The following is a 21,206-nucleotide window of genomic DNA, read 5'->3' as shown; positions in this document are numbered from 1 at the left end:
TTGTTATTTATTTTGCTCATTTGTACCCCAGTATCTCTATTTGCACATCATCTCTTGCACATCTATCATTCCAGTGTTAATACTAATTGTAATTATTTTGCACTATAGCCTATTTATTGCCTTACCGCCATAACTTGCTACATTTGCACACACTGTATATATATGTATTTCTGTTGTATTTTTGACTTTGTTTTGTTTTACCCCATATGTAACTCTGTGTTGTTGTTTTTATCGCACTGCTTTGCTTTATCTTGGCCAGGTCGCAGTTGTAAATGAGAACTTGTTCTCAACTGGTTTACCTGGTTAAATAAAGGTGAAATAAAATAAATAAAATACAAAATCTTGTACGGCCCTGTATTTGACCCCTATCTAAACCACAACACCTTGTTCCTTCTTTAACCTCTACGGGATCAGTGTCCTGTAAATGGGACGGTTGAGCTAAAGTGCGCTAATGTGATTAGCATGACTGTTGTAAGTAACAGCAAACTTTCCAGGACATAGACATGTCTTATATGGGCAGAAAGCTTAAATTCTTGTTAATCTAACTGCACTGTCCAATGTACAGTAGCTATTACAGTGAAAGAATACCATGCTATTGTTTGAGGAGAGTGCACAACAAAAAACGCATCACGGCAACTGGTTTGATACATTCACCTCTGAAGGTAAATGATGTACTTACATTCAGTAATCTTGCTCTGATATGTCATCCTAAGGGTCCCAGAGATAAAATTTAACCGTTTTGTTTGATAAAATCCATTTTTATATTCAAATGTAGGAAATGGGTTCTACAATTTGAACCCCTGCCGTCTCTGGCTCCACGGCCATCTAGATGTGTGAAAGTTACTGTATAAGCTAATGATCCATCATGTATGACATTCCTGGGAGTGTGTAAACTTACATTTTCTATTACCATATCATTTTTGTATGTTTTCTATAGTTATGTACTTGAAAATGAATCAATTGACCAATTCTGCACATTTGGGCAGACTTGTTACAAAATAGTCCAGTATTGCAACGCTTCACTGGATCAATCTGAAACTTTGCACACACACTGCTGCCATCTAGTGGCCAAAATCTAAATTGCGCCTAAACTGCAATATTATATTGTGACCTTCTCTTGCATTTCAAAGATGGAACAACAAAAAAAAAGACAGCAAAAGCATGTTTTTTTGTTTGTATTATCTTTTACCAGATCTAATGTGTTATATTCTCCTACATTAATTTCACATTTCCACAAACTTCAAAGTGTTTCCTTTCAAATGGTATCAATAATATGCATATCCTTGCTTCAGGTCCTGAGCTACAGGCAGTTAGATTTGGGGACGTCATTTTAGGAGGAAAATTGAAAAAAAGGGTCAGATCCTTAAGAGGTTAATAAACTTTCCAAAAGGATAATAGCACCAGACAAGATCATGCAAGTTAAGCTCATCTCAAGTCTCGGCGCTCCAAAAACCTGCAATAAATCTAATGATATCACTGTCATAAATCTATATTACTATCAGTACGGCGTAGTCTCCTAACACAAATGAGGTTGGACCCGCAGAACCCCGTTTCCATGACGCTTGAGTGCGGGCACGGGGGTTCATTCACGGCTTCAATTACAGCCGATAAATGTCAGCCAGACACTCCACTCCCCGACACGGCGCTTACGAGCAACAAGCCGGCTCTCGTAGGGGCTTCCGCCCGGGACGTGAGAGGAATAGACAGGCTCTCATCTCGTACTCACCACTCTGTGTTCATTATATATATATATATATATATATATATATATATATATAGATATAGAGAGAGATGAGATAGAGAGAGCGAGAGAGAGCTGAGAGAGAGAAGAGAGAGAAGAGACGAGATGAGACGAGAGAGAGCGAGAGAGAGCGAGAGAGAGCGAGAGAGAGAGAGAGAGAGAGAGAGGATAAAGCCTGCCATCGGGAGTGCAATGGAGCAATTACTGCTGATTGTCAATTAGACTCCGCTGGTAATTGGTTCATGATTCAAGCGACAGACGATTAATTAAAAGGGGGAAAAAAATGTCTCCCTCCCCCATCAGACGTTTTCTAAGAACAGCAGGTTTGATGGTGATGGGAAGACTTATACCACCCGAGGTCTGTGTTGAAATGGGGCCCTCTGTAGACGAATACAGTAACACACACAAACCTAAAAGAATACAACCCTTGAAAGTTTCCTGAGATGTTTTATTATTCAATGTGACACTGTAGTAGAGTCTTATGGGGAGGCTGTACTGTCCTCTATATGGGCATTGTAAGAAATGGTAACGTTACGTCTTAAAATGCAGATGTTTAGACCGCAAACGGACATGGGCAAGGACTGAAAGAGACCACTCGCACTACAGACTCCCATCCAGTAGAGGGCATTCTATTTTGTTCTGTAATGACAACTACAGCATGCTGGTAAGGCAGTTGTTAGGGCAGCCCGGTTGGAGCAGCGGCTTCCTGGCGAGAGGCTCGTCGGGGTCCTGATACAGGGAGATCCAGCAGGGCTTGGATGGTCTGGGCGACCCGAGACAGACCCTCACCGTCCATGATCAGCTGGCAGGGACACAGGGTGTCCTGGGGTGGGGAAGAGGGACAGAAGTCACACACTGTACATGATCGTGCACATCTGATACCACAGAGCTAAATGACTTGTTAACTTGTAGTCAAACAACCATTATGGTCACACAATCACGATAGTTGCTTAAGGAGCAAAACCACACAAGACGTCCACCATACTACTTTAATATTTGTACACTGATGGCTACATCCACTGCATGCTCCAACCAGGACCACACTACATGAAGTACCCATTTCTTTATCCACCACGGAATAAGAGGAGGGAGTGGAGACCATAGTCGGGAAAGGGAGAAAAGGTACTATTGGACTCTTTCAAAGTATTTTCTTGAATTCTCCCGTCCTCTCCTCCAATCTTTCTCTACTCGTCAGTGTAAAACCAAAGGACACACACTTCTCGCTCAACTTTTGAAGAGGCCAAGGCTCTTTCTCAATCCATCTGGGCCTCGATTCCTCTCTCTTCTCCTCTTCAAATCGTATTGGAGGAAAAAGGTCCAAAGCCCCTCCCCTCAGTCCAACGCATTTTGAGAAAGAGAGGACGCGAGGAATTCGAGGAGAGACTAATTGAAAAAGAGCCGAGAGCTCAGTGGAGTTTGAGGGCCAAACGTGATTAGTTGGATAAAATCTCAGTCAGTGGGTGGAGCTTGTGACCAGTGACACGTGAACGTCAAAGAAAATGATTGTAGGGAGGTAGGTAGACGGAGGTGATGAAAACACAGGTTGCAACGCAAAGTACCTGGTTCGATCTAATAAGGAAAACGCCAATTTGTGGAGGGCTTGAGAGAGGACAAGGAATCGAGGAAAGACTTGAGAGACCTGTAACGGATCCACCTCTACTAACCACAGTCCAAACATGCAGGATGCAAATCATTACCTCTGCTGTGCGAGCTGCTGCGTGCGCCAAAACGTACCTTCTCCACTAGAGGGCGGCACACACATTACAGTCGAAACCTGGTATCCACATAGCATAGCAGAGTTTTAAGTGCAGGGCAGAATGCAACAGAAGCTCGACATGAATAATACAGTTACAAACTTTTAGCAGCAAAAGCAGACAACTTCAGAGCAGACGATGACACCGGAAATGGTTAAATTCCTTATTTAATAATTTCATTAGAGGAAAAAAAAATAGATTTTATATAAACTCCTTTGTCTCATTTAAATACATAGGTATTATATAAATATTACAAAATACAACAGTATTTCTGTTCAGTTAACATTTTAAACTAGAATTCAGTTCTAAAACAGTGAATATGGTGGTGGTTCCACCATTTTTCTTTTTATAAAACAAATGTTGGTTTAAACATTCTCGCAAATGCAATTCCAACAACGGCTATGACTATGTGGTTATGCGCCAAAAAATGCTGTAACAGACAAAGAGAGGAAATAGACATTTCTACATATCCCTTATGGACACAGGAGTAGAAGGAGGAGGAGTTGTAACCACCAAAATGGCCGCTCTTCCTGCCCACTTCATACAACGTGAATAAGCTCTATCAATATGCATACTATCGCTGTCCTATGAAAAGTCCTGATTACAGTATTGGGATGACACCTCGGAGTAAGACACACCTCAAATACAAGGTGAAATGTTGCCTTCTATTTACACTGTGTGTGTGTGTGTGTGTGTGTGTGTGTGTGTGTGTGTGTGTGTGTGTGCGTGTGTGTGTGTGTGTGTGTGTGTGTGTGTGTGCGTTACACCTCCTCAGTATTTTTGACAAGGTGCCCCGCAGAGAGAAATAGTAATGGCGTCTTTTTGTAGGCACCAACTCTGCCATGGTTCGTTGAACAAAGCCTACGGGGAAAATGTAATGGAGCTTTTGTAGTTTTTTTTGGGGATGAACGCCGAAAATAAAAGGTCTGTGGTAAACAAAGGCTTAGGAGATCTTATACGTTTTTGTCCTACGAGATCATCTTCATCAGCTAACGTCACTTATATTATCTCACGGGGAAAAAAACATATTATTTTCAAAAACCCTATTCTCTCCTCATTAATTTTGCCCAAAAATGGAAAGGCTAAACAAATCCAAGCTCTATTAGCTTGGACTTCATACAGATGTTTCACAGAGGACCCAGTAAGCTATGACATATCCTTATGCTGGAGAAAGCAGTGGCCTCAACAATGCACTAAAACACAGCTTCCCATGAGCACCCAGAGCAATATTGTACACAATAGGGCTGATGGGAAATGTAGTGACTAAACTGTAAGAGCAGATCACATGACAGTTAATTCAGACTTAAGTTAATTATCAGATTGATACACAAGCTAACCATTATCTTTATCTAAATGTTTATTTGTGGTCCCATTGAATGGCTAAAACCAGTAATCTGTCTCAATCAGGAAGCGAATTCACCCAATTGATTTCTGTTAGCTTTTATCTATGAGGCCAATGCTCTCTTTCTCCAAGCACTGCAACAAACAGAGAAAAAAAAAAAAAGACTTAACATAATCTTTAAAAAAATAAATACGACAGAAAAATAATTTAATTCGTTGTTTACATTTTTACAAACATGAAGCATGTTAAGCTGGTCTAAAGTGACCAAACAAACAACAAACAGCAACAACAACAACAAGTTACCATAAATCATTACAAGGAAATGATTCTGTACCTTCAGTTTTTAGACATGAAAGCATTGCGGATAGCAGTCGGTGTAATGTAGTGTGTAGCAACACCGCCCCCTGGTGGTCACAGTCAGACACGGCAGGCAGAAACAAGTGTAAGGCGTTGGGTCAGTGAGTAGTATTACTGTCAAGTCAGTCATAACAGGCACTAGTGATTGGTCTCATTTTCCCAAAGTGGCTTCCATGAGAAAATGTCTCAATCCTTTCAGCAAATTTTTGAGTCTTAGAGTCACAAAACGTCCTCTTATTTGATAGACATCGGGTCCTTCATCACCTCAAGGGTTACAACGGGTTCTCTGAGTAGTCAGACGTAGAGACATGCTGTGCATCAGAGGTTAAAGGCTAAGGCGGTCTACATCTGCATTGCTCGCTGTTTGGGGTTTTAGGCTGGGTTTCTGTATAAGCACTTTGTGACATCTGCTGATGTAAAAAAGGGATTTATAAATAAAATGTGATTGATTGATGGATGTAGGGGAAGCCCGTAAAAAAGTCAAGTGTTTCTGTATATCTATACTAGAACTGTAGTGTTTTCACTAAAATGTATTTCTCTGCTATTCATTCACATAGGTTGTCACGCAAGAAAGGTATTTACAAAAGGGTATATCAGATTATATAAATATGGGCCTCGATATATGGGCCAGAGCCATACTCTAAACGTTAAAAGGACGCACACTCAGTGATCCTTTTGTTATTTGGTTCCATGTTGTGCTCAGCCACACCAGCTGTTGTGCGTCCACACAGTGTGTACTATCATGCTGTGTACGTTTCGAGAGCAGCTGTGAGGTTGGAAGGGGGTAGCTGACAGTCCTTCCTGCGTTGTGAGCCCGTCTCTCACCCTGCATACCAGGACAGCAGCGCGTGTGTGTGTGTGTGTGTGTGTGTGTGTGTGTTTTGCACATGTGTATGCGTTTTTCAGGGAATTCACGGTGGATTATTTAAATCCGGGTTGTCTGTGAATGTTCGTATTAGGTGGTCAAATTCACGTCAGTGTCAGTCCGAGTACACACGCTCTCGTGCCATCTCTCTCTCTCTCTCTCTCCACACACACACACACACACACACACACACACACACACACACCCCCTCCCTCAGTATCTATGTGACCAGGTGCTATTACAGTGTAGAACAGGGTCCTCAGTATCTATGTGACCAGGTGATAGTACAGTGTGTAGAACAGGGTCCTCAGTATCTATGTGACCAGGTGACGGTACAGTGTGTAGAGCAGGACCATGACCAGGATGTAGAAGACCAGGAAGCCCTCCGAGAGCAGTGAGGGGCAGGGGTTGTGGGGGGTCTCCCCCTCTACCTCACATTTCACGAGGGCCTCCACACAGCGCAGCACAGCAGGCAGCTTACAGAGAAACACGTCAGAGAACACACACACCTCCGTCTGATAAAGGGAGGGGGAGGGGGAGATGGAGAGGGGGAGATGGAGAGGGGGAGATGGAGAGGGAGAGATGGAGAGGGAGAGATGGAGATGACAGAGAAAACAGATGAACAAGAGGGGAAGATGACAGAAAGCAGAGATGAACGGAAGAGGGGAAGATGACAGAAAGCAGAGATGAACGGAAGAGGGGAAGATGACAGAAAGCAGAGATGAACGGAAGATGACAGAAAGCAGAGATGAACGGAAGATGACAGAAAACAGAGAGACACAAAGGCAAACAGAATTAGCTTCAAGCACAGAAGGACAATGCAACAAGTAGCTAACAAAAACTGTTTGTAAAGCATTACTGGATCATTTCAGAGCTGAGAAAAATACTACCATACGTGATTAAGGGGACGCCATGACATTTTTACATGTGATGAACCATAGAAAGAAGAAAAGGATCAAAGAGAAGTTGTTACCTCAGGGACCCCCAGCCTACGACAGGCAGAGATGAAGTTCTCCACGTTGAGACGACACTTGGCAGTGCTCAACTTTGGCTAAAGGGGCAGAGAGACCAACATCAGGCAGAGTCAACAACACAGTCCCAGTGTTAACAGACTCACAGTCACAGTGTTAACAGACTCACAGTCACAGTGTTAACAGACTCACAGTCACAACAGACTCACAGTCACAACACACAGTCACAGTGTTAACAGACTCACAGTCACAGTGTTAACAGACTCACAGTCACAACACACAGTAACAGTTTTAACAGACTCACAGTCACAGTGTTAACAGACTCACAGTCACAACACACAGTCCGTTTTAACAGACTCACAGTCACAGTGTTAACAGACTCACAGTCAGTGTTAACAGACTCAGTCACAACACACAGTCACAGTGTTAACAGACTCACAGTCACAGTGTTAACAGACTCACAGTCACAGTGTTAACAGACTCACAGTCACAACACACAGTCACAGTGTTAACAGACTCACAGTCACAGTGTTAACAGACTCAGTCACAACACACAGTCACAGTGTTAACAGACTCACAGTCAGTGTTAACAGACTCACAGTCACAGCGTTAACAGACTCACAGTCACAGCGTTAACAGACTCACAGTCACAGTGTTAACAGACTCACAGTCACAGTGTTAACAGACTCACAGTCACAGTGTTAACAGACTCACAGTCACAGTGTTAACAGACACAGTCACAACACACAGTCACAGTGTTAACAGACTCAGTCACATTGTTAACAGACTCAGTCACAGTGTTAACAGACTCAGTCACAACACACAGTCACAGTGTTAACAGACTCAGTCACAGTGTTAAGAGACTCAGTCACAGTGTTAACAGACTCACAGTCACAACACAGTCACAGTGTTAACAGACTCACAGTCAGTGTTAACATACTCACAGTCACAGTGTTAACAGACTCACAGTCACAGTGTTAACAGACTCACAGTCACAGTGTTAACAGACACAGTCACAACAGACTCACAGTCACAGTGTTAACAGACTCACAGTGTTAACAGACTCACAGTCACAACACACAGTCAGTGTTAACAGACTCACAGTCACAGTGTTAACAGACTCACAGTCACAGTGTTAACAGACTCAGTCACAGTGTTAACAGACTCAGTCACAGTGTTAACAGACTCACAGTCAGTGTTAACAGACACAGTCACAACACACAGTCACAGTGTTAACAGACTCACAGTCACAACACACAGTCACAGTGGTAACAAACTCACAGTCACAGTGTTAACAGACTCACAGTCACAGTGTTAACAGACTCACAGTCAGTGTTAACAGACTCACAGTCAGTGTTAACAGACTCAGTCACAACACACAGTCACAGTGTTAACAGACTCACAGTCACAACACACAGTCACAGTGTTAACAGACTCACAGTCAGTGTTAACAGACTCACAGTCACAACACACAGTCACAGTGTTAACAGACTCACAGTCACGGTGTTAACAGACTCACAGTCACAACAGACTCACAGTCACAGTGTTAACAGACTCAAAGTCACAACACACATTCACAGTGTTAACAGACTCACAGTCACAGTGTTAACAGACTCACAGTCACAGTGTTAACAGACTCACAGTCACAGTGTTAACAGACTCAGTCACAACACACAGTCACAGTGTTAACAGACTCACAGTCAGTGTTAACAGACTCACAGTCAGTGTTAACATACTCACAGTCACAGTGTTAACAGACTCACAGTCACAGTGTTAACAGACTCACAGTCACAGTGTTAACAGACTCACAGCCACAGTGTTAACAGACTCACAGTCACAGTGTTAACAGACACAGTCACAACAGACTCACAGTCACAGTGTTAACAGACTCACAGTCACAACACACAGTCACAGTGTTAACAGACTCAGTCACAGTGTTAACAGACTCAGTCACAGTGTTAACAGACTCACAGTCACAACACAGTCACAGTGTTAACAGACTCACAGTCAGTGTTAACATACTCACAGTCACAGTGTTAACAGACTCACAGTCACAGTGTTAACAGACTCACAGTCACAGTGTTAACAGACACAGTCACAACAGACTCACAGTCACAGTGTTAACAGACTCACAGTGTTAACAGACTCACAGTCACAACACACAGTCACAGTGTTAACAGACTCACAGTCACAGTGTTAACAGACTCACAGTCACAGTGTTAACAGACTCACAGTCACAGTGTTAACAGACTCAGTCACAGTGTTAACAGACTCACAGTCAGTGTTAACAGACACAGTCACAACACACAGTCACAGTGGTAACAGACTCACAGTCACAGTGTTAACAGACTCACAGTCACAGTGTTAACAGACTCACAGTCAGTGTTAACAGACTCACAGTCAGTGTTAACAGACTCACAGTCAGTGTTAACAGACTCAGTCACAACACACAGTCACAGTGTTAACAGACTCACAGTCACAACACACAGTCACAGTGTTAACAGACTCACAGTCAGTGTTAACAGACTCACAGTCACAACACACAGTCACAGTGTTAACAGACTCACAGTCACGGTGTTAACAGACTCACAGTCACAACAGACTCACAGTCACAGTGTTAACAGACTCAAAGTCACAACACACATTCACAGTGTTAACAGACTCACAGTCACAGTGTTAACAGACTCACAGTCACAGTGTTAACATACTCAGTCACAACACACAGTCACAGTGTTAACAGACTCACAGTCAGTGTTAACAGACTCACAGTCAGTGTTAACATACTCACAGTCACAGTGTTAACAGACTCACAGTCACAGTGTTAACAGACTCACAGCCACAGTGTTAACAGACTCACAGTCACAGTGTTAACAGACACAGTCACAACAGACTCACAGTCACAGTGTTAACAGACTCACAGTCACAACACACAGTCACAGTGTTAACAGACTCAGTGTTAACAGACTCACAGTCACAACACACAGTCACAGTGTTAACAGACTCACAGTCAGTGTTAACAGACTCACAGTCACAGTGTTAACAGACTCAGTCACAGTGTTAACAGACTCACAGTCACAGTGTTAACAGACTCACAGTCACAGTGTTAACAGACTCACAGTCACAGTGTTAACAGACTCAGTCACAACACACAGTCACAGTGTTAACAGACTCACAGTCAGGTGTTAACAGACTCACAGTCACAACACACAGTCACAGTGTTAACAGACTCACAGTCACAGTGTTAACAGACTCAGTCACAACAGACTCACAGTCACAGTGTTAACAGACTCAAAGTCACAACACACATTCACAGTGTTAACAGACTCACAGTCACAGTGTTAACAGACTCACAGTCACAGTGTTAACAGACTCAGTCACAACACACAGTCACAGTGTTAACAGACTCACAGTCAGTGTTAACAGACTCACAGTCAGTGTTAACATACTCACAGTCACAGTGTTAACAGACTCACAGTCACAGTGTTAACAGACTCACAGTCACAGTGTTAACAGACACAGTCACAACACACAGTCACAGTGTTGACAGACTCAGTCACAGTGTTAACAGACTCACAGTCACAACACAGTCACAGTGTTAACAGACTCACAGTCACAGTGTTAACATACTCAGTCACAGTGTTAACAGACTCACAGTCACAGTGTTAACAGACTCAAAGTCACAGTGTTAACAGACACAGTCACAACAGACTCACAGTCACAGTGTTAACAGACTCACAGTCACAACACACAGTCACAGTGTTAACAGACTCACAGTGTTAACATACTCAGTCACAACACACAGTCACAGTGTTAACAGACTCACAGTCACAGTGTTAACAGACTCACAGTCACAGTGTTAACAGACTCAGTCACAGTGTTAACAGACTCACAGTCACAACACACAGTCACAGTGTTAACAGACTCAGTCACAGTGTTAACAGACTCACAGTCACAGTGTTAACAGACTCAGTCACAGTGTTAACAGACTCACAGTCACAGTGTTAACAGACTCACAGTCACAGTGTTAGACTCACAGTCACAGTGTTAGACTCACAGTCACAGTGTTAACAGACTCACAGTCACAACACACAGTCACAGTGTTAACAGACTCACAGTCACAACCCACAGACAGTGATAACACCTCTTAAGGATCGGACCCTTTTTTTTCAATTTCCTCCTAAAATGACATACCCAAATCTAACTGCCTGTAGCTCAGGACCTGAAGCAAGGATATGCATATTCTTGATACCATTTGAAAGGAAACACTTTGAAGTTTGTGGAAATGTGAAATTAATGTAGGAGAATGTAACACATTAGATCTGGTAAAAGATAATACAAACAAAAAAACATGCGTTTTCTATCTTTTTTTTGTTCCATCTTTGAAATGCAAGAGGTCACAATATAATATTGCAGTTTAGGCGCAATTTAGATTTTGGCCACTAGATGGCAGCAGTGTGTGCAACGTTTCAGATTGATCCAGTGAAGCATTATTTTGTATAAATTCTGCCCAAATGTGCCGAATTGGTCAATTGATACATTTTCAAGTACATAACTATAGAGAACATACAAAAATGATATGGTAATAGAAAATGTAAGTTTACACACTCCCAGGAATGTCATACATGATGGATCATTAGCTTATACAGTAACTTTCACACATCTAGATGGCCGTGGAGCCAGAGACAGCAGGGGTTCAAATTGTAGAACCCATTTCCTACATTTGAATATAAAAATTGATTTTATCAAACAAAACTGTTACATTTTATCTCTGGGACCCTTAGGATGACATTTCAGAGCAAGATTACTGAATGTAAGTACATCATTTACCTTCAGAGGTGAATGTATCAAACCAGTTGCCGTGATAAGTTTTTTGTTGTGCTCTATCCTCAAACAATAGAATGGTATTCTTTCGCTGTAATAGCTACTGTACATTGGACAGTGCAGTTAGATTAACAATAATTTAAGCTTTCTGCCCATATAAGACATGTCTATGTCCTGGAAAGTTTGCTGTTACTTTCAACAGTCATGCTAATCACATTAGCGCACTTTAGCGCAAACGTCCCGTATACGGGACACCGATCCCGTAGAGGTTAACACAGACTCACAGACACAGACAGTGGTAACAGACTCAGACACAGAGTTAACACAGACTCATCATCAAAACAAATACCATATTATTAACTTTTTGGTCAAATCAAGTCCCGGTCTACTCATTTATTGTAAACTGAGTCAAATTTTACAATAGATTTCTGTGATTGGCTTACCACTGCTGGGGAGGGAATGTGGATGATGGACACAGCGCGAGGCCGCATGTGATTGGCCAGCTGGCAGAGGACCGTTCCATTGGACAACGCCTCGCCTAGATCCTCTGGCAGGGTGGTCTTTAACCTCGACTCCAGAGTCTAACAGAGATGGACGGGGGACAGAGAGAGAGAGAGAGAGAGAGAGAGAGAGAGAGAGATGGAGGTAGAGAGAGAGATACAGAGAGATGGAGGTAGAGAGAGAGATACAGAGAGATGGAGGTAGAGAGAGATGGAGATGAGAGAGATACAGAGAGATGAGGGGGGGTCTTAACTGACTTGCCTCGTTAAATAAAGGTTAAATCAAAAAGTAATTAAATTAAAAGAGAAAGAACTGTGGAGGGAAGGAGACGATATAGAAATGAGGTAAACCATGCAATACCTTGCGTAGCTGTGCCACATCTGGCCTTTCCTCTCTCCGCAACATGGAGCGGCCTGCCTCCACCAGACTGTGTGTGGAGCCTGAGATGGAGACCTGGCTGTTGACGCTGCAGCGAGACGAGGTGCGGAACAGGAAGCTGTTGGGTTTCTGGCTCAGGCCTGGAGGAGACGACGCCTTGGGAGACGACGGACCGTCTGAAAAACACACACCTTTTGTTAACTAACATCGGAGTTGTCTGTACTAGGAGACAGGAGGTCGCAGGTGAGCTGTACTGGTGTGTTTACCTGATCGGCTAACAGAGCGCTGAACCGGTGCCACGTGAGACAATGACATCTGATCTGCACTCTGTTGAAGGGGGAGAGAGTCAATGACATTATTTACATCCGGTGTGGATTATACAGTCTGGGTACCAGTCTGTTTGTGCTATCATGCGCCCAGTTGGGCAAGAGCACAAACAGATCTGGGACCAGGCTATAGAAGGAGACAACAGATCTAGGACCAGGCTATAGAAGGAGACAACAGATCTGGGACCAGGCTATAGAAGGAGACAACAGATCTGGGACCAGGCTATAGAAGGAGACAACAGATCTGGGACCAGGCTATAGAAGGAGACAACAGATCTGGGACCAGGCTATAGAAGGAGACAACAGATCTGGGACCAGGCTATAGAAGGAGACAACAGATCTGGGACCAGGCTATAGAAGGAGACAACAGATCTGGGACCAGGCTATAGAAGGAGACAACAGATCTGGGACCAGGCTATAGAAGGAGACAACAGATCTGGGACCAGGCTACAGAAGGAGACAACAGATCTGGGACCAGGCTATAGAAGGAGACAACAGATCTGGGACCAGGCTATGAATTATACTGCTGATACTAAATAGTAACACAATACCCATCAAGACAAAAAGAAAGTCAAAAAAATAGAAGAGAGAGTGTACTCTGATGAAAGTATCAAGAGTTGACTGAGAGACTGACCGCACATCGCTGTCTGAGCCCGTTCTGGGACTGGCTGTTCTCTGGTGAGGTACCACTAGGGGGAGACAGAGCACATTCAGAGAGAAAATACACAAACCACAGGTCAGTCACTGTGCACACAGGTGCTACTAATAAAACATAACAGGGGCTGAGAGTAGAAGAAGTTCAGGAGAAAAAAAACCTTACAAAAAATATAATTATTGTCAAATTGACTGTGTCCATAAAATGTATATAGTAAGTATAAACTGGAAGTAGAGGCCTAAGCGTTGTTGTTCACTAGTTTACTCCAATTAGGGAAGGGATGGTGGGGTTGGAAAGTAGTAAAGGGGAATATATATATATTTTTTAAAGGATATGTATGTATGTATGTATGTATGTATATGTATTTTTAATCATAGGTACACTTCAACTGTGAGAGACGGAATCTAAAACAAAAATCCAGAAAATCACATTGTATGATTTTTAAGTAATTAATTTGCATTGTATTGCATGACATAAGTATTTGATCACCTACCAACCAGTAAGAATTCCGGCCCTCACAGACCTGTTAGTTTTTCTTTAAGAAGCCCTCCTGTTCTCCACTCATTACCTGTATTAACTGCACCTGTTTGAACTCGTTACCTGTATAAAAGACACCTGTCCACACACTCAATCAAACAGACTCCAACCTCTCCACAATGGCCAAGACCAGAGAGCTGTGTAAGGATATCAGGGATAAAATTGTAGACCTGCACAAGGCTGGGGTGGGCTACAGGACAATAGGCAAGCAGCTTGGTGAGAAGGCAACAACTGTTGGCGCAATAATTAGAAAATGGAAGAAGTTCAAGATGACGGTCAATCACCCTCGGTCTGGGGCTCCATGCAAGATCTCACCTCGTGGGGCATCAATGATCATGAGGAAGGTGAGGGATCAGCCCAGAACTACACGGCAGGACCTGGTCAATGACCTGAAGAGAGCTGGGACCACAGTCTCAAAGAAAACCATTAGTAACACACTACGCCATCATGGATTAAAATCCTGCAGCGCACGCAAAGTCCCCCTGCTCAAGCCAGCGCATGTCCAGGCCCGTCTGAAGTTTGCCAATGACCATCTGGATGATCCAGAGGAGGAATGGGAGAAGGTCATGTGGTCTGATGAGACAAAAATAGAGCTTTTTGGTCTAAACTCCACTCGCCGTGTTTGGAGGAAGAAGAAGGATGAGTACAACCCCAAAAACACCATCCCAACCGTGAAGCATGGAGTTTCACGGTTTCCCAACCGTGAAACATCATTCTTTGGGGATGCTTTTCTGCAAAGGGGACAGGATGACTGCACCGTATTGAGGGGAGGATGGATGGGGCCATGTATCGCGAGATCTTGGCCAACAACCTCCTTCCCTCAGTAAGAGCATTGAAGATGGGTCGTGGCTGGATCTTCCAGCATGACAACGACCCGAAACACACAGCCAGGGTAACTAAGGAGTGGCTTCGTAAGAAGCATCTCAAGGTCCTGGAGTGGCCTAGCCAGTCTCCAGACCTGAACCCAATAGAAAATCTTTGGGAGGGAGCTGAAAGTCCGTATTGCCCAGCGACAGCCCCAAAACTTGAAGGATCTGGAGAAGGTCTGTATGGAGGAGTGGGCCAAAATCCCTGCTGCAGTGTGTGCAAACCTGGTCAAGACCTACAGGAAACGTATGATCTCTAATTGCAAACAAAGGTTTCTGTACCAAATATTAAGTTCTGCTTTTCTGATGTGTCAAATACTTATGTCATGCAATAAAATGCAAATTAATTACTTAAAAATCATACAATGTGATTTTCTGGATTTTTGTTTTAGATTCCGTCTCTCACAGTTGAAGTGTACCTATGATAAAAAAATACAGACCTCTACATGCTTTGTAAGTAGGAAAACCTGCAAAATCGGCAGTGTATCAAATACTTGTTCTCCCCACTGTATATGTATACATACACTGCTCAAAAAAATTAAGGGAACACTTAAACAACAATGTAACTCCAAGTCAATCACACTTCTGTGAAATCAAACTGTCCACTTAGGAAGCAACACTGATTGACAATAGATTTCACATGCTGTTGTGCAAATGGAATAGACAACAGGTGGAAATTATAGGCAATTAGCAAGACACCCCCAATAAAGGACTGGTTTTGCAAGTGGTGACCACAGACCACTTCTCAGTTCCTATGCTTCCTGGCTGATGTTTTGGTCACTTTTGAATGCTGGCGGTGCTTTCACTCTAGTGGTAGCATGAGACGGAGTCTACAACCCACACAAGTGGCTCAGGTAGTGCAGCTCATCCAGGATGGCACATCAATGCGAGCTGTGGCAAGAAGGTTTGCTGTGTCTGTCAGCGTAGTGTCCAGAGCATGGAGGCGCTACCAGGAGACAAGCCAGTACATCAGGAGACGTGGAGGAGGCCGTAGGAGGGCAACAACCCAGCAGCAGGACTGCTACCTCCGCCTTTGTGCAAGGAGGAGCAGGAGGAGCACTGCCAGAGCCCTGCAAAATGACCTCCAGCAGGCCACAAATGTGCAAGTGTCTGCTCAAACGGTCAGAAACAGACTCCATGAGGGTGGTATGAGGGCCCGACGTCCACAGGTGGGGGTTGTGCTTACAGCCCAACACCGTGCAGGACGTTTGGCATTTGCCAGAGAACACCAAGATTGGCAAATTCGCCACTGGCGCCCTGTGCTCTTCACAGATGAAACCAGGTTCACACTGAGCACGTGACAGATGTGACAGAGTCTGGAGACGCAGTGGAGAACGTTCTGCTGCCTGCAACATCCTCCAGCATGACCGGTTTGGCAGTGGGTCAGTCATGGTGTGAGGTGGCATTTCTTTGGGGGGCCGCCCAGCCCTCCATGTGCTCGCCAGAGGTAGCCTGACTGCCATTAGGTACCGAGATGAGATCCTCAGACCCCTTGTGAGACCATATGCTGGTGCGGTTGGCCCTGGGTTCCTCCTAATGCAAGACAATGCTAGACCTCATGTGGCTGGAGTGTGTCAGCAGTTCCTGCAAGAGGAAGGCATTGATGCTATGGACTGGCCCGCCCGTTCCCCAGACCTGAATCCAATTGAGCACATCTGGGACATCATGTCTCGCTCCATCCACCAACGCCACGTTGCACCACAGACTGTCCAGGAGTTGGCGGATGCTTTAGTCCAGGTCTGGGAGGAGATCCCTCAGGAGACCATCCGCCACCTCATCAGGAGCATGCCCAGGCGTTGTAGGGAGGTCATACAGGCACGTGGAGGCCACACACACTACTGAGCCTCATTTTGACTTGTTTTAAGGACATTACATCAAAGTTGGATCAGCCTGTAGTGTGGTTTTCCACTTTAATTTTGAGGGTGACTCCAAATCCAGACCTCCATGGGTTGATACATTTGATTTCCATTGATAATTTTTGTGTGATTTTGTTGTCAGCACATTCAATTATGTAAAGAAAAAAGTATTTAATAAGATTATTTCATTCATTCAGATCTAGGATGTGTTATTTTAGTGTTCCCTTTATTTTTTTGAGCAGTGTATATATGTATAGAAACATGGGATACAGACAATGACATTGATAGAAGTTACAATCTATCTGCAATATTAAGCTGATCTACCCCCTAAATAAATAATAATATAATATGCCATTTAGCAGATGCTTTTATCCAAAGCGACTTACAGTCATGCGTGCATACATTTTTACATATGGGTGGTCCCGGGGATCGAACCCACTACCCTGGCGTTACAAGCGCCATGCTCTACCAATTGAGCTACAGAGGACCATAACAGGGGCTTTGAAAAAACAAAGACGTCTGCGCTTAGACAGGCAGACCAATACTGATATTTTCCCCCACTAATTGGTATTTTGACCAATCAGATCAGCTCTGAAAAATATCTGATGTGAAAAATGTGATTGGTCCAACGACCAATTAGAGGAAAAAATATTGGGCTGCCTGTCTAAATGCAGTCTACATTAACATTTCACACAACGCATGCCTCAATTCAGGCAGTAAAAGTGATTTCTCACTCCCTGGACTAGCTTGGTTCATGTAAGATTTAAGGTCTCTTACCTCGAGCTACTTCCTGTCTGTGACAGCGTCGCCACATGGCTTCCTGTTTTGGCCGTTGTAGTCTTCAGTAAACTGGAAGGAGAGGTTTAGAAATCAGATATGGAATGGAAAGGCGGTTGTTTCCATAGAAAGTTAAGTCTATAGCTGTGTACAACTGCCTTGTCGTTCACCATTTGAAGAAGTGAAATATCCACACAGCCAAAATAACCATAAGTCCTCTATCGCACAAGTTGACTAGCAGCTGGTTGTAAATAGATAAGTTGGCACAATGACCTTAAAAAAACATTTTAAATTGGGGTGGGATTTTATTTGTTATATATTTTTTGCACGAACTCTGTTGATTGTCCGGTTTAAAAAAAAATCAAAAATGTGATCACAGCTTTTTAAAGTATATATGTTTGTGTCAGGCCTTAACAGCCAGCTTCCATTATAGAAAGGATCCCCCCTCTCCCCCTCCCCCTCTCCCTCCCCCTCCCTCCTCACCTGTTGTCTCTGGCCGTGTGGTCTCTCCGCTGATGGATCCTCTCTCTCTCCTGCCAGATGAGCAGGGTACCTGGTCTCCTCCTCTCCTCCAGGGTGGGACTGGAGGGGGACGGGTGTGACACACTGACACTGGACCTGGGAGAGGGAGAGAGAGGGGAGAAGGAGAGTGAAGGATATGGAGAAAGAGGGTGAGCATATAAAAGCACACTGACACTGGACCTGGGAGAGGGAGAGAGAGGGGAGAAGGAGAGTGAAGGATATGGAGAAAGAGGGTGAGCATATAAAAGCACACTGACACTGGACCTGGGAGAGGGAGAGAGAGGGGAGAAGGAGAGTGAAGGATATGGAGAAAGAGGGTGAGCATATAAAAGCACACTGACACTGGACCTGGGAGAGGGAGAGAGAGGGGAGAAGGAGAGTGAAGGATATGGAGAAAGAGGGTGAGCATATAAAAGCACAGTGAATGGGAGCAAAAGTCAAAAAAGGGAGTGATGACCGAACAAATATTGCGCGGTGTCATATTGCGCGGCGGTGTCATATTGTTATGCATCAACATAGCCTCCCATTCAGTTGAAAACTGGCCAACTGTTGCTGTTGGTTGTAGTGGCTTGATGTCACATCAACCCATAACCAGCGTTTCCCAAACTCGGTCCAGGGGACCCCAAGGGGTGCACGTTTTGTTTTTTGCCCTAAACACTACACAGCTGATTCAACTCATCATCAAGCTTTGATCGTTTGAATCAGCTGTGTAGTGCTAGAGCAAAAACCAAAACGTGCACCCCTTGGGGTGTCCAGGACCGAGTTTGGGAAACCCTGCCATAACCCTTCAATCCACTGATCTAACCACTGCAGCCAACCCAACAACCACAGGCAAACACATAGAAATGGGCGTGAGTAGTGGAGTACTCGAACGGACGACAAAACCCGATCTTTAACCAGAGATATTTTTTAAAAAATCAAATACTGTAAAACCATTTGTCTGATTTATTTCATAACTCGTCAAAATAAAAATAAATTATATTGAGATAGAGAGGGGTTAACTATCACATTGCAACTTCTATATTTAAAATGTCAAAATACTGTATAAAAATATATATTTTTCTCCCCCTCCCCAACAGGGTGCGTGTGTGTGTGTTCCCCCTGGTTGGGTCAGTCAGTGAGTGGTGTTAGTAATGGGAACCGCAGTCTGTTGACTTTTCCCAGCTCCTCAAACACTCCCTGAGAGGCTGACCTTGTAAAACAAGGCAGGGAGAGAGAGTGTGATCAAAAGAGTATCTGTCCTTTCCAATCTGAAAGGCTGACGGGCGGTTGCTGTGTATGAGACTGTGTACACATAGCCAGACAGTCAAACTGCTGAATCCGCAGTGAAACTGTTGCAGGAACAAGAGTCGAATATAATTGGCACTGACACACAAACACCACAATCACATACCCTTGTGGGTACATGGCTGAGAGTGAAGTTTCCTTGTGCAGTATCAATGCTGTGTGTGTGTGTGTGTGTGTGTGTGTGTGTGTGTGTGTGTGTCACAGGATGCTGCTGAGGGGAGGACGGCTCATAATAATGGCTGGAACGGAACAAATGGAATGGCATCAAACACCATGGAAACCATGTGGTGAATGTATTTGATACCATTCCACTGATTTCGCTGCAGTCATTACCACGAGCCACCAACCTTGTGTGTGTGTGTGTGTGTGTGTGTGTGTGTGTGTGTGTGTGTGTGTGTGTGTGTGTGTGTGTGTGTGTGTGTCTCACCTGCTTCTAGAACAGTCTTGTGTTTGGGGAGGTGGTGAGGATTCCTTTGCATTCTCCTGAGAACAACACCATGTCGTCGTTAGATACACATCTACTCATCATAAAGACATGTATAACACATATAAGCATGAATAAAAGCCTTTATAAGCATTCATAAAAGGTGTTCTCCTAACCTGCGGGGGCGCTGTGGAGGGGGGAGTGGGACGATTCGTCCTGCACTCTTCCTCCTCCTCGGTGACGCTGCGGTCTATGAAATGCACCTGCTCTGCCTCCCCATTCACTGTGAAAACCAAGAAAAGAGAGGAAGAGATGAGGAGGGGAGAGGAGAGGGGGAGGATGAAAGATATTACAGACAGTCAAATAACATTAGGGAATGTCTCGAAGGGTATTAAAATAGTGTAGCCTTTTTATTAGAAGAGGGAGAGGAGGATATGAACAAGATTTAGGAGAACAGAGCGCTATCCGTCTCTCAAAATAAAATTCCTGTTTTGTTACAATAAGCATGTTCCTTTCCTCAGTGAGTGGGCTAATATTTCATTTGTTATGGTTTTGAAGGGTGTATCAATACTGTGAATCTTTATTAGGGGACTGAGGATATGAGTCACTAGATGACATCACAAGGAGACCAGTCAGAAATAAAACCCATAGATTCCCAAGGGCTTTACTACTCTCCCCGGTGACTATGTTTTTGCCCTGGTTTCCCGGTTCTAGACCTGGTTTCCCGGTTCTAGACCTGGTTTCCCGGACACAGATTTCAATGGAGAATCTAATGCGTTTGAGTCCAGGAGTAGGCTAAATGTGTGTCTGAGAAGGCGGCCCGTAACGTCTGAGATGGTTGTCAGGGGTTAGCTGGAACCGAAAGCCTGTAGCTCTGCAGGACCTGGGTGTGTGACTTCCTGATGCTATAATGTGTGATGGGGTTTAGTTAGAGCTCACTCCTCACCCGTGTCTGGGGTCTCTGTGAGGGAAGAGTCGTCCTCCACCTCTTCCTCCAGGTTCCTCTGGTCTCTGGTGAGCTCAGCCATGCGCAGGGACCGCTCCGAGAAGTCATCCGCAGACTGGAGACACAGATAGAGAAGGAGAGAGCGGGACACGTACACTACCAGTCAAAAAGGTTTGGACACACCTACTCATTCAAGGCTTTTTGTTTATTTTCTACATTGTAGAATAATAGTGAAGACATCAAAACTATGACACAACACATATGGAATCATGTAGTAACC

General features: G+C 44.0%; 1 protein-coding gene across 2 annotated transcripts in view; it reads right to left on the bottom strand.

Moving 5' to 3' along the window:
• Positions 1-2,168: 2,168 nt before the first annotated feature.
• Positions 2,169-21,206, bottom strand: part of lrch4 (leucine-rich repeats and calponin homology (CH) domain containing 4) — a 62,043-nt gene continuing 43,005 nt past the window's right edge. Inside the window, exons 7-17 of one of the 2 annotated variants that reach the window (XM_045211102.1) lie at positions 20,927-21,041; positions 20,157-20,263; positions 19,984-20,039; positions 18,231-18,365; positions 17,748-17,819; positions 13,691-13,745; positions 12,997-13,057; positions 12,713-12,906; positions 12,295-12,432; positions 7,033-7,110; positions 2,169-2,564 (exon numbers count right to left, since the gene is read on the bottom strand). In XM_045211102.1, coding sequence (XP_045067037.1) covers positions 2,418-2,564; positions 7,033-7,110; positions 12,295-12,432; positions 12,713-12,906; positions 12,997-13,057; positions 13,691-13,745; positions 17,748-17,819; positions 18,231-18,365; positions 19,984-20,039; positions 20,157-20,263; positions 20,927-21,041 — 1,158 coding nt within the window. In that variant the 3' untranslated portion in view covers positions 2,169-2,417. Of the gene's footprint in view, positions 2,565-2,716; positions 6,575-7,032; positions 7,111-12,294; positions 12,433-12,712; positions 12,907-12,996; positions 13,058-13,690; positions 13,746-17,747; positions 17,820-18,230; positions 18,366-19,983; positions 20,040-20,156; positions 20,264-20,926; positions 21,042-21,206 lie in introns of those variants that run through there. The other variant, XM_041882272.2, reaches the window with a different exon arrangement.

Source organism: Coregonus clupeaformis, chromosome 35, assembly GCF_020615455.1.
Source record: "Coregonus clupeaformis isolate EN_2021a chromosome 35, ASM2061545v1, whole genome shotgun sequence".
NCBI lineage: Eukaryota > Metazoa > Chordata > Actinopteri > Salmoniformes > Salmonidae > Coregonus > Coregonus clupeaformis.
This window is presented reverse-complemented; position numbering and strand designations above follow the sequence as displayed.